General features: G+C 38.0%; 2 protein-coding genes across 2 annotated transcripts; one reads left to right on the top strand and one right to left on the bottom strand.

Moving 5' to 3' along the window:
• The first annotated feature begins 7,166 nt into the window (after nt 1–7,166).
• On the top strand, nt 7,167–8,943 carry LOC122036720 (aluminum-activated malate transporter 10-like). Its single transcript, XM_042596122.1, has 3 exons — nt 7,167–7,725; nt 7,826–8,358; nt 8,443–8,943. Exons 1-3 carry the CDS (start codon nt 7,233–7,235, stop codon nt 8,863–8,865), a joined length of 1,449 nt encoding a protein of 482 aa, XP_042452056.1. The 5' UTR covers nt 7,167–7,232; the 3' UTR covers nt 8,866–8,943.
• Nucleotides 8,898–10,489, bottom strand: LOC122036721 (DNA-directed RNA polymerase III subunit RPC10-like). The gene is made up of 3 exons (XM_042596123.1): nt 10,305–10,489; nt 10,089–10,176; nt 8,898–9,247 (listed from the first exon to the last, which is right to left on the bottom strand). The coding sequence occupies exons 1-3, from the start codon at nt 10,413–10,415 to the stop codon at nt 9,117–9,119; spliced, it is 330 nt and encodes a 109-aa protein (XP_042452057.1). The 5' UTR covers nt 10,416–10,489; the 3' UTR covers nt 8,898–9,116.
• Between the last annotated feature and the right edge of the window lie 3,079 nt (nt 10,490–13,568).

Here is a 13,568-nt window from a genome sequence, read left to right as displayed (position 1 = left end):
CAATCGATTGGGACATGGCTAATCGATTGGGTAATCGATTAGAGTAGCATTTCTCACAAAGGTGCCAGAATCAATTGGGGCAATCAATTTCAGCTATATTAATCAACTGGGATGATTGATTAAGAAGATCTTGATTGATTAGGTCGATTGCTAATAGATTAAGAGTTGTTTGTTGTGAGAAGTACGGTGAATTGGGGAATCAATTAGAAGAAGCTCATGAAGCACAGTAGGGTTTGTAATCAATTGGACAATCGATTAAGACACTGTTAATTGATTGGGCTAATCGATTAAGACTTTTCGCGAGAAAACAAAAAGGTAGGTAATCAATTGGGCAATCGATTAAGACATTGTTAATTGATTGGGCTAATCGATTAAGACTTTTCGCGAGAAAACAAAAGGTTAGGTAATCAATTGGGCAATCGATTAAAGTCTTTTTAATCAATTTGGATGAATCACCAATCGAATAGGGTTCAGGAAAAGAGTCGTTTTGTAGGTTTTCAAATGATCGGATGGCGTGACAATCAATTAGGGAAAAGCTAAATCGATTGGGAGATGTTGACTGACCCTAGAAAAGGATTTTTATGGATATTTCGAAGCATGTCTCGCAAGCATTCAAAGTTGTCGATTCTTGAGTAGAGGAATGCAAATGAATCAAATGGTTCGCGAGCTATTCGGAGATCAATTTGGTAAAAAACTCGTTTGAGTTTGTTCATTTATCATATCGAGCCGAGCTCGAGCCCGATTTCGAGCTCGACAGTTTTATCGAACCGAGCTCGAGTTTAAGGATATTCGGCTCGTGAGCTCACAAACATGTTCGTTTATAGGCTCGCGAGCTCGAGCTCGGCTCGTTTAAAGGACTCGAAAACATGTTCATTTATAGTCTCGTGAACTCAGGCTCGAGCTTGGCTCGTTTAAAGGGCTCGAGAACATGTTTGTTTATAGGCTCGTGAACTCAAGCCCGAGCTCGGCTCGATTAAAGGACTTGCGAACATGTTCAATGATATGTTAAGTTTGGAAATTTAATGTAGTAGTTTGGGATGCTCAATGATATGTTGAGTTTATATTATTTTAGTTGTTAGGTTTGTTGAATATTTATTCAAAATGAGTTTTTGAGCTCGCTTAACAAGTCTGCAAAATGAGCTCTAAAATGAGCCTTAAAACGAGCTAAAAAATGAGCCCGAGCTCGCTTAATGAGTTAGACTCGTTAACTATGATAATCGAGCTAATAACGAGCCGAACTCGAACTGTTTGTGAGCTTGGTAATTCCAAAACGAGCCGAGCTCAAGCCTTGTGATAAAAGTTTGATTCGAGCTTGAGCCCGAATGTAACTTAAATGAGCCCAGCTCGAGCTTAATATTGTTCGGCTCAGTTCGATTCGTTTACATCCCTATTTTTGACCTTTTGGAAGACAAATGTTACTGCACTTTTCAACCGATCAAGAGTCAATCCATAGCAACAAGATATCAAGAGCAAGGTTCCTTATTTTTATATCTATTTACTTGTTCTGGTTGTATTTCTTGTTGTATGTTCTTGTATGTATTTGCTTCTCCGCCTTCGGGAAGAGATGTTCATAGTAGAGCTATGAGTGTGAGAAACGAACCCTTGGATTAGTCATCTCAAGGAGGTGAATACTAAATAAAATTAATTGTGTTAGCATTGCTTCAAATTTCCACTACAAATCATTATAGACGAAGCGATTGAAGTTAATCATCTCCTCTATCTCCCAAAGTGTACTAACAATTAGATATGCTTAATTGATTGTCTTCATAAGGAACATGAACTCTTTGTTATCATCTAAGTATGAGCTACGATCTTGGAGGATTAAAAGGGTTAAAATTTATCTAAGTTAATTGGGAAGCTTAGTTGACTTCATGATCAATTAGAATTTCATGATCAAGTAAACACTTTCAATTAGAATTAAAAGGGTATCAATCGTTTGAACATGATTGAGTCGATTAGATCCTCACGGAGTCAAAAAAGACAAAAGTCATTGGTCGATAAGCTTGTGAACTTATACAACTCAATCCATTGGCCAAATACAAAGGTAGTTATATATAAAACAATAATTCTCTCCTTCTTTCCTTCTTCCTCCTTTTAACAACCTTTTAGAAAGAAAATTCAACACAAATTAGCAATTTAAATCCAACCATTTTTCAATAAAAACCAAACAAACAAACACCGCCCATTCTCACCCTCCTTCCACTAAAAGATTCAAAAGGCTAAATTTAACCACCATTCTCGAATAGCTAAGAACTCACCATTTACCTTTCATTGTCTCTCGTGCGAGGGAATATTCTCTTAGCTTATCGTACAACGCTTTCGTACAAAGCACTTGACCTCTCTTTTTCCGATCGACTTCTCTAGTCCCCAAAGACGAAAGGGACCCCTAAGCATGCACTTGACCTATCTAGACCCCTAATTAAGCACTTTCTTTTGAGTTAGAGGTCAACATATGCACTGATCCCCGACCATTCCTTTAGGAAGCACAACTATTTCTCTCTAGTTGTGGCGATGATAGTTGAGTTCGGTTCTCAAATAAGAAACATTCACCAAACCTAAGGATAAGTAATGGTCATTCTCAAGCACTAATCCCTAATTAACAAGTAATAAATAGATAAAAAAGGACTTTGTGGATTGTTGTTCAAAGGAGAGTTAATTAGTTAGTGTGCTTACCTAATTAGAGAGAAAAGCGAAGATAAAAGTCGAGGAGGATATGCTTAGTTGATAAGTTTGTTCTTAACCCATTGAGTAAAAGAAGGTAATTAGGCAAAGTTTGAGCATCACTAATCTCCTGATCAACCATGTTTATCATCATCGTAAAGCTCCTCTAAGACGTGTCGTGTAGTCGTTTTCTATTAATCATATTTTTGCATAGTTAGGTCATTTTGAAAATATTTAAAACTTAGTAGTAACTTTTTTTCTAAGATAATATTAATTTTAATTTTAATTTTTTTTTTTATCCTTCTCTACTTTTTGTACCTATGTGGTGATTGTCTCCTAAAGGAAAAAGGTTATTGATGACTTTGATAGTATCAAATATATCTATATATTTTTATAAAAAATGAAAAGAAAAGAGAGAGATTAGTAAATTAGGTCGTGGCTAGTGCAACTTTATAGGACACATTTTTCTTTTAAGATATCGTCATTTTTTTTTTCTCATCATGACCTTGTACGCACTTGTTCTTATGTCAATCAAGCTGTCGAGCATTAATTTTCTTGTAATTTAGACATAGTTATTTATTTTTTTTTAAAAAAAATGATATATAAATATCGAAGTAAGATATTTGAAAAGGCGAATTTCATTTTGATAGTTTGTAGTCTTTTTAGATTTTTTTTTTCATTTTCAAATATTTTTTCTTGATGCGAAATAAAATTAGCTACAATTGTCTTGGTCTAAGCTTTGGCTTGGTGTGATTGTAAGAGTGAAGGTGCATTTCTAACTATCTATTTACTTTGATAACGAGGGTTTAAATCTTATTCAAGATATATTAAACATGATATTATATGGTTGGATCAATCATTTTAAAAATTAGTTAGATCATAAAAATTAGATATCTAGAAAAAATGATTGACTCATTTTGTCTAAAAATTTAGAATAACTAAGCACGCGCAATATTATTTCACCAAGATATATACTAGATATATATATCCTCTCAGGATGGTCTAGTGGTTCACGTATGAGGTACTGCTACCATGATTGCCGACAGGGGCGGAGCTAGGCCCCTTATAACAGATGGGGCAATGAATGTCATTGTTGATTATGAAGTTGGTGAGTTTTTGATCCTCAATGATCTAATACAAATATAAATAAAAGTTACATTAATGAACATAGAAAATTTTGATAAATTTGTGCAGTATCAGAAAAAACAGTGACTCATAGATCTTTAACGGTTTAACCACCTACGATTCTTTTAAAAAAAATCAGGGCTTCGCCATGTAAATGGGAACAAAACAAGATATATAAGGATTACGTTAAACATCAAGTGTTAGGAAAAAAATGATTAGTGAAAGAATAGAATTAGCACTGTAAAATAAAACCTCAGTATCGTTACCTATGACATAGTTACAGTAATTCTGGAACATGTAAAAGGACCAAATAAGATATTCTGAACTGATGATAAGCAAAAAATAAGCATCAAAATGAGAAGAAATATTTTTAGCCGAAAATCTTAGAACTAGATACTTGAGAACCGGAGCGGAGGAGGAAGAGGAGGGCGGAGAAAATCTTAGAGTCGCCGTTGATGAAGATGGATAGGGATTAGGGGGTCGTCTCAGGGAGCACAGGCGGTGCGCAGCTGCGCAAGGAGAGGGTAGCGAGGAGGGAAATTCAGGATGAGGGTTGCAACTTGCAAGCCCTACTTTTATTTTTTACTGGGGCAAGATTGTAATTTTCTAATATCTATGGACATTTACAAAATATTGAGGTGGGGCAGTTGCCCCATGCACCAATCATCAACGTGGCTCCGTCCCTGATTGCCGAGGTAAATATCTCCCTCATATATCAGTCATTATTCTAAAAGTTAGTAATCACCTATGATTTATCTCTTCCGTGTTAACTTTGAGACGAGTTGACGGGGGCGCTGGACGAGCGTAATATAATCACTTTTTCCATCATATATACTAGACATATAAAAATATTATTCTTGCAAAACAAATACACCATCAATATTCTTAAATTTACAACTTAATTTCAAGAAGATAATTCTTGCTTGAATATCCTAGATAATATCTATCTATCGATAGAAACTTTTTAGGTCATAAGGTGCATGCCTTCTTTATTCATACGTTGGATTAATATCCTAAAAAGGAGTGGTATCCACGTTGGACAATATCACCATTCTTGCAGACACCTTCAAACATTCGATCGAGTGTGTTCACATCTTAGGTTTTAAGATTATAAGTTGATTCAAAAAATTATTATTATAAAAATATAATTGTCCCTATTTGAGATCGTTATCAGGTGAGTCATTAGGGAGCAACTACCGTGGAGAGAAGTCTTGAAGGTCTAGTGGCGAAGTAAGCTCTCGGGGTCTTTGAAACACTCAACAAAAGGTTAGCATAGGGCATGAGACCATCATGTGAGCCCACTTACCCTCATCCAGTCTCTCCACCTTTTTCGCTTGTCACGGTACCCACATTTCTTGCCATTGCATCCGGAGGTATGTGGAAAGAGTTGACCTGTGGGTGTCTGATGTGACCAAGTTGAGGGAGTCAGGTGTGACCGAACTAAGTGAGTCGGGGGTGACCGAGCTCAGGGAGTCGGGCGTGACTGAGCTCAGGGAGTCGGGCGTGACCTGGCTAAGTGAGTCGAGTGTCGCTGAGTAGAGGGAGTTGAGCTTGACTGAGTTGAGAAAGTCGAGAATGACCGAGCTGAGTGAGTTGTGGGGGACCGAGCTAATGGAATTGGAGGGGGGATGGGAGAGCTAAGTGAGTTAGGGGTACGTTACCAAGCTCAAGGAATCGGGGGTGGCCAAATTGTAATTCAACTTCACTTCGGACTGATCCGGTGGCGTTACATGTAGGCTACATATATTTGTCACATTAATAACCATTTAAATTGTTAGTTTAAAGAAATACTTAATCAAAATCATGATCATTGAATCATTAGTTAGATTCATTCATGCATAAATTACCATGAGATGTAATTAATACCACGAGCACCGAATAAGACCTTGCTAAATCTAACTTAATCTAACATAACTTAGCCTCCTTGGAATCTTTGGACCTAAATCCCTTCGAATGTTTTTAACCTTCTTAGTGATACCCTAAACCCTAGTAGCTAACCTTAGGACTGTTAATGAATCAAACGTTCGTGAACAACCTTGATATTTAACTTGGTAAGAGTTTATTTACAAAGTCGAGGTAAATACCTCCCTTATGTGCTAGCCACTATTCCAAAGGCTAGTAGCCGCCCGTGATTTATCTCCTCCGTGTTGGCCCTGGGACGGGTTGGCGGGGACGCTGGGGGCGAGCGTATTCGCTTTTTTTTTGTACCACAATTGGTAAGAACTTATTTATATTCGTTTAATAAACAGAAGATCAATTAAATGAACAAACTTGAACAACTCGTAAATTAAACAAATAAACTTAAACATATGTATTCAACTCGTTAATATACGTGAATAACGTTTATAAATAATATTCATCAATAAAACTTTTATCAACATGCTAAATAAATAAATAAAATTTTAAAAAAAAATTATATTATCAAATTCAATAATTAACCAAATAAATTTAAAATATAAAAATTTCAAATTAAACAAACTTAAATTGAGAGCTGATGAACCAACATTGAGTCAAGCTTCAACTAAATTTAAGTTTTTTTTTTAAAAAAAAAACAGAGTCAAGCTATCCACTCATGACCAACAATTCTCTATACTATACACCCCAAAAAAGGAAAAAAATAACAAAATCAAAAGAGAGAGGGGAAGAAGTCTTATGCATGACAGCTTGGATCGGCGCATTGACTACTACACTAACTCACGGCTAGATCTTTTGGCGCAAGTAGTCTCATTTGATTTTGCTTTCCTTCTCATCATATTTCTAGCTCTCATTTAACAATCTCCTTCTCTTTCTCGAACAACTTGCACTAGGCCATGTTCCTGCCTTTCTAGCTACCGACAAATGCCTTACAAATATCTTAACCATGCGATATATATATATATATATATATTTTATGTTCGACTAAACCGAGTCAAAATGCTCAGGACACTGGACCGAGTCAGACTTTCTTTTCCTAAGATACAATAATAGCTCAACAACATAAGCAACTAAGTACACATTGTTCATAGCTCATCGAATGCATTACTTAGGTAATTTTTGCTTGCCTCAAGGTTTGGCATTCCAAGTGTTTCGTAGATCACACTCGTACACGAGTTAACCTGATTGTTCATCTAACCTTTTCGTCACTTCATCGCTTTGACATCCCGAAACTAAAAAGCTAGCTGTATATATAGAAACTTTCCACTTAGGGACGACGTATACGAATTGAGCGATACACGTACTCTACAAAAATATCCTGTCTAAGGTTTGGTCCTTCCACTGAGTCCTATGGCCTTTACATGCCCTATCCGTTGTCACCTTCTTAGTGCCCTCGCCACTTATATAACCCATAGACGCTAGCTCTTCCACTACGTGCAAAGAATTGGCCGTCGCAACTCCTTCCTTCGACGATATACAATAGGCTCCGGCGACCTCCGGCATCGTCTCCGACCGCCGGGGATTCGCCAATTATGGCTATGGCTACTTCTGCGAAGGAAGTGCAGGACGGTTTGGAATGGCGGGTGAGGGTGCCTCAAGGCTCATTGGCTGTGGTGGTCGAGTCTCAGCCCGATTGGGTCGACCGAGCATGGGCTTGGTTGACCGGGATCGTGCTGGCTGTCGTATCGAAGGCGGTCGGGTTCGGGAGGAAGGCTTGGTCGGTCGGCTCCGACGATCCCCGGAGAGTGGTGCATGGCGTCAAGGTGGGGACTGGACTCACGTTAGTGTCGTTGTTCTACTACACGAGGCCACTCTACGATGGCGTGGGAGGGTGGGCTATGTGGGCGGTCATGACCGTCGTGGTGGTCTTCGAATACACCGTCGGTGGATGCCTGTGCAAAGGATTCAACCGATCAATCGCGACGTCGACCGCCGGATTCCTCGCCGTCGGCATCCACTGGGCCGCGAGTAAAGCAGGGGAGAAAGCAGAGCCTGTCATCTTGAGTGCCTCCGTGTTCATCCTCGGTGATGCTTCGATCGACCCTCATCCTAATTCTCCTTCTCGAAGCAAACAGATTGGTTTTCTGATGATTTCTGTGTGCTTTGCTTGATTTGCCTATTTCAGCTTCGGCCGCCACATTTTCTAGATTCATTCCGGCGATCAAAGCCCGGTTCGACTACGGCATCACCATCTTCATCCTCACCTTCAGCTTGGTGGCCGTCTCCGGGTACCGAGTCGACCAACTGCTCTTTCTCGCGCAGGAGCGCGTGTACACCATCAGCATCGGCGTCGGCATTTGCCTCATTGTCTGCATCCTCGTTTGCCCTGTTTGGGCCGGCCAAGAACTCCATCTCCTCGTCTCCGGCAACCTGGTGAAGCTCGCAGATTCCCTACAAGGCCTAGTGGAAGAGTGTTTCATGGAGGACGAGGCCGAGGAAGGAAAGGAGCTGCCCACCGCGAAGTCGCAGGGCTACAAGTGTGTCCTCAACTCGAAAGCGACCGAAGATTCTCAGGCCAATTTGGCAAAGTGGGAGCCCGGGCATGGCCGGTTTAGGTTTCGGCATCCATGGAGTCAGTACCTCAAGGTGGCAGCCGCCATGAGGTATTGTGCATATTGCATGGAGGCCTTCAATGGCTGCATCTCCTCTGAGATCAAGGTATAACATGACTGTGTTTAAGCCTAATGCAATCTTCAACCTGTTTTAAGAAGCTTACCGGAGTTCCATTTCGTTACTGAATAGGCGCCGGAGGACGTGAAGAGCCATCTGCGCGGCGCCAGCATCAAACTGAGCTTGGACTCATCGAACGTCTTGAAGGAGCTATCAAGCTCCATCATGTCGATGAAAGAGTCTCGAAGCATCCACTGCTTGGTTGTCGAGATGAAGAACGGAGTGCAAGAGTTGCAAGTTGCTCTCAGGTCACTCCCCACTGACCATGTGAAGAAGCATAGAGCGACATTGTCACTGATGGAGGCCATGCCGCTCGTCACGGCAGCTTCCCTGCTGATCGAGGTCTCCGAACGGGTTGAGAGTGTCGTCGAGGCAGTAGGCGTGCTCGCGCGCCTCGCGAGCTTTGAGCCGAGCCTCGACAGGAAGAAGGCTTCCTCCTACTCCTCCGTAGTCCCCCAAGATGAGTCAGTGAGGCCTCAACCTCAAGAGGTTTAGACACCAACATCCTCAAAGGGCACACTTAAGTATTAACATAAGACACTAATTTACTTGCTAATCCGTAACAGTGATGATATGGATTAGATAAGTGTAATAAGTGTTAACCTAGTTTAGGGACAATAAAATCAACTTTAATTTACTGATAATGCACAAAGTAAAACTAAAATATTGACTCTGAAATCCCAGACAGCAGAAATAAGTTCAGTAATAGATGTCACTCGGCTATTCCAGTTGCAACTTATGTATTACTAGTCTTCTCGCCATTGATGGTTGCATATGTCATTGCAACACTGGTAGAATGTCGACATTGGTTCGTCGGCCGATCGAATTTGCATTTGCCTGAAGTACGCCTCTCCGTGATGGCATCTTGGGCACGTTGCTGTAGGTATGAGAGAAGAGGTTCATAAGAGAGTCCAATCAATATTTTGAAACTACAAATCATTGTTTGCTGTAGAAGATTACAAAAACACAACCTTCCAGTTGAAGATTAGAAAGCATTACATGATATAATACGATGGTATGAACAATTTGTTGAAGAAAGAATTCAGAACAGATTCTTCTTGCAAAAGCTTAGTTTGTAAATTTTACCAATATGAAAAATAAATGATGGTATATGTTATTGATCAAATTTGAAATATAGAGATTGCTCTAACAAGATGTGAAACATATCATGGTATCTAGAAAAATTCTTATTGTTAGCTCAATCCTAGAGCAAAGCATTAGACCAAGAGAATATGATATGATACAATGGTATGAACAATTTGTTGAAAAAAGCATTCAGAACAGATTCTTCTTGCAAAAGCCTAGTATACAAATTTTACCAATATGAAAAATAAATGATGGTATATGTCGTTGATCAAATTTGAAATATAGAGATTGCTCTAACAAGATGTGCAACATATCATGGTATCTAGAAAAATTCTTAGCGTTGGCTCAATCCTAGAGCAAAGCATCAGACCTAAAGAAGCTAATACATTCTTTTGCATCACTGCATCAGACCTATGAATGAAATACCTTCTTCATTCTGAATTACAAATAAAAATTTGTTTTTTTTGGGGTGGTTTTGCAAAACCATGACAGTAGCATTTTAACAAGCAAGAAAGTGCAGGAGAACCTTCACCGGAACAAGCCAAACATACAGATGTTGGTGTCCTTCCCAGCACGAAATTCAATTCGAAAAGATGAAAATAAATGGAGAGAGAGAGAGAGAGACAACGTACTTTGGGTTTTAGAGGCAAACTTCATGGCGTCGGCTCCGCTGAAGATGGGGTCCAACTCCTTCTTCACCAATCGTTGCCTCCGTACAATCTGAACAATCGAAGCAGAAAAAAAGGTTTTTTTTTATACATTAAAATGAGCGATCAACGCGTGACCATGAACCAGAGAAGAACCCTAGAAAGAGTGGAAAAAAGGAGAAATCAGAGATCGATACGCTCCTTATTGATGGCGGTGCAAACGTAGGGGCAAGTGGGGCAATAGAAGCGAACCCTCTGGCCAATCCCCGGTTGGATCTGCAGCAGATTCCCGCAGCTTGCGCAGAACTCCATCGTCGGCGACGGCGTCTCGCTCTGGTGCCGATTTTGCTTCGGCTTAAAACTTAAACCGGGAGGCCTCTTCCTTTTAAATCCGCTTATCAGAGCCGTCCATTGAAAATTAATACAAAAAAAAAAAAATTGATACATCTTATTAATGCATTTAAACAAATTTTTATTTTTTTTATAAAAAATATATCTCTAAAATTACTCCTTTTTTACCTTTGAAAATTCATTAGATTTTTTTTAAAAAATTGTTTTTTGAAACCTTCTCTTTAAAAAAACTAAAAACATTAGAAAAATCCAAAAGAAAAAACAGCATCAAAATAAACCCTTCAAATGATGAGATCATGATTAAAACCTCTTTCTTCCTTCTCTCAATGAAGAAAAGCACAAACAGAAGCACTGAAAACTAAATATTAAAGTTCAGAAACAGCACCTTGATTTCTGATATGGAGAAACCTACAGAATCATCGAAGAAATCAGTATATATAAAAAAAAAAAGTTGCAGAGGAGAGAGATGGATTGGAAGCTACGTTTAAGGGGAATGAAGCCTGGTCCGAGATCATAAGAACAATAATGTATAATAGAAAGAAAATGGAGTTGTATAAAACTATGATTGTTCGATATGAGGCCTCGACGCAGACAGCATTCCCCTCAAATGAAAAGCTTCCTTAAGACGACGACGACGACGACGATCATGCCTCTTCAGATAAACACTCTGCAGGGTTGAGGGGGAGAGTGTTAATTTGGAGTTTGGAAGAGGAAGATAAAGGATGTCATCGTGCAATAGTGAGCCTATGAGCATATTTACCAATGGGATAACTTTTTGCTAAGGGTTAGGGTTGTACTCTTGGTCTCAAATGAAAAAAATAATTTTGCATTCGGTCGATATTGTGCGTGGTATGTTATAATCTCCGGCGATGTATTTATGGTTTCTCCTCTCTTCATCCTTCTCCTTTTTAGTCCTTCTTAATTACAATTGTTCATTTTCTTTGACACTTTGTTTAACATCTAAAAGTTATGTTTGGAATCTAATAGATTGAGAAGAGAGGAAGAGGCGAAGATAATGCTAACAAATTAATTAGTTGCTGCACACCTCGTGAGCTGTGTATTTTTTTTTCTTCCAAGCTTAGGATTTAGAAAGTTAAGTTTTAGGATATAAGGTGTACAACAAATCATATATAATATAAATTTTGTTATCCTACATCTCCAATAGTGAGCACCTATAGCTAGTATTAATATTTTTTTTTAATTTTCATTTTCTTTAACCTAAATATTATACTCTAACTTCCATTTTAAACCCTAGGTCCTAAAAAAATAACACTAGATACTTATGAATGGTATACAGGATAACAAAACTCATTTTATATATATATATATATATATATAGTAAAAAAACATTCTTCTGTTAAAAATTATATATTTAACATTTAAAATATTCCTTTATATTTTTTGTAATTCATTTTATAAAAGACTATTTGTATAACTAGAACATGTGACTTCAACGTCAAGCAGCAACAATAATTTTATGGTTATATATATATATATATATATTACTATTTTATTAAAAATCTCCTCCTTTACTAACTAATTTTTGTGAAGCCTAAAATGAATTTACGTTAATATCCTTTTTTCTATTCACACTTAAAATAATTTCAAGGTTTATTAGTAATTCTACAAGTGAAATAATCAGTGATCTAGAGTTTGAGACTCAGCTGCGGTATATTATTATGAATTTTTCTCATCATTAATTTTCTTTGGTTGTTTTATATAAAAAAAATATAATTCTCTTTAGTCCCACATCTTAGAATTGACAATACTATGATCAAAGAAATTTTTATAAATATTTTAGACCAACAATGTTAAAAAATATATTTTTCTTAATTTTTTTTCTAAGATAAGTATAATATTAAATTAAATTAATTTTTTTTATAGGGAAGTCGTAAGGGTGATCCAAATAATTCATATTTTCAAAAATCAAGTACTTTACCCTAATGATTCTATTTTAGTATTTAAATACTAAAATACTTTAATTAATATAATTTCATTATAAAGTGTTAATGTGATTTCAATGTATTATATTACACGATCATTAATATATATATAAACTTAATTACCAGCTAAAGCAAACTTTTTTTATTAAAATTAACCGATAATAATTATATAAAGAAGACATAATTAATTTTTTTTTCTCTTTATCACTTTTCATTCTAATTGTGTTTCTTCCCTCTCTCCCTTCCCGTCCCTCCCAGTTCTCAGACTCCTCACCGGGCCCTTTAAATCTTTAATTGCCGGCTCCCCTTTATTCAAAAGTCAAACCAATTGTCTTCTCACTCCCAAACCCATCCATCCATCCATCCATCACACAATCACTCACAACCCTACAACACGTAAACGTCCACTCCACCAGTACTTGTTTTGTAGATCTCCAGTACTTGCTAATCAGATGTTTTTGAGCACTATAACAGAGTCCTCCTCTTGGATTTTGTAGCAGCGCAATAGCAGTAAAAGGAGTCAAGTCAGCAGCTGCGTACCTTGCCCAACCCACGTCGTCCGAACGCAGACTGACCGCGTCTTGAGCGGCGGGATTCATGCAGACCATCGTCACTCGCTGTCCCCTCTTTCTCTCTCAATCAGAATCCCGCTTGACTTGTGCAAGAAGAGGGTTCTCGAGGTGAATAGTAAAAAGGGCGGAACGAGGAGGAACGATCTTGTCGACCATGAACAAGGCCAAGTCCATGCATTCATTCTCTGAGCGTGACAACTCGATCATCAACGGCAGCGACCGACTCCTTCTCTGTGTACTACTACTGCTTCATGTTCATTCTGCTACAGGAGCCATGCACGATAAAGAGTAGCAAATGCAGCAGATATTGCGGACTTAACGATTGCCTTTGATATATGAAATTTCGGCAATTGATCAAATAAGTCACATTTGTTTTTTTGTTTTATCTCTGCCGTCAATCACTATAACAATGCAACACATTTCAAAAATCAACACTATAACAAAAATGGTTTAAAGATTTATGCAGTGACTAATGGTATTGAATTTTAAAAATCAACACCATAATATAACACATAATGATTAATGGGAGAGATAAAATGAGAAATAAATATGCCTTTTTCAGAAATTTGAAAGTTATGGGTGCCTTTTAGGAATTCCAT

Source organism: Zingiber officinale, unplaced genomic scaffold, assembly GCF_018446385.1.
Source record: "Zingiber officinale cultivar Zhangliang unplaced genomic scaffold, Zo_v1.1 ctg200, whole genome shotgun sequence".
Classification (NCBI taxonomy): Eukaryota; Viridiplantae; Streptophyta; class Magnoliopsida; order Zingiberales; family Zingiberaceae; genus Zingiber; species Zingiber officinale.
This window is presented reverse-complemented; position numbering and strand designations above follow the sequence as displayed.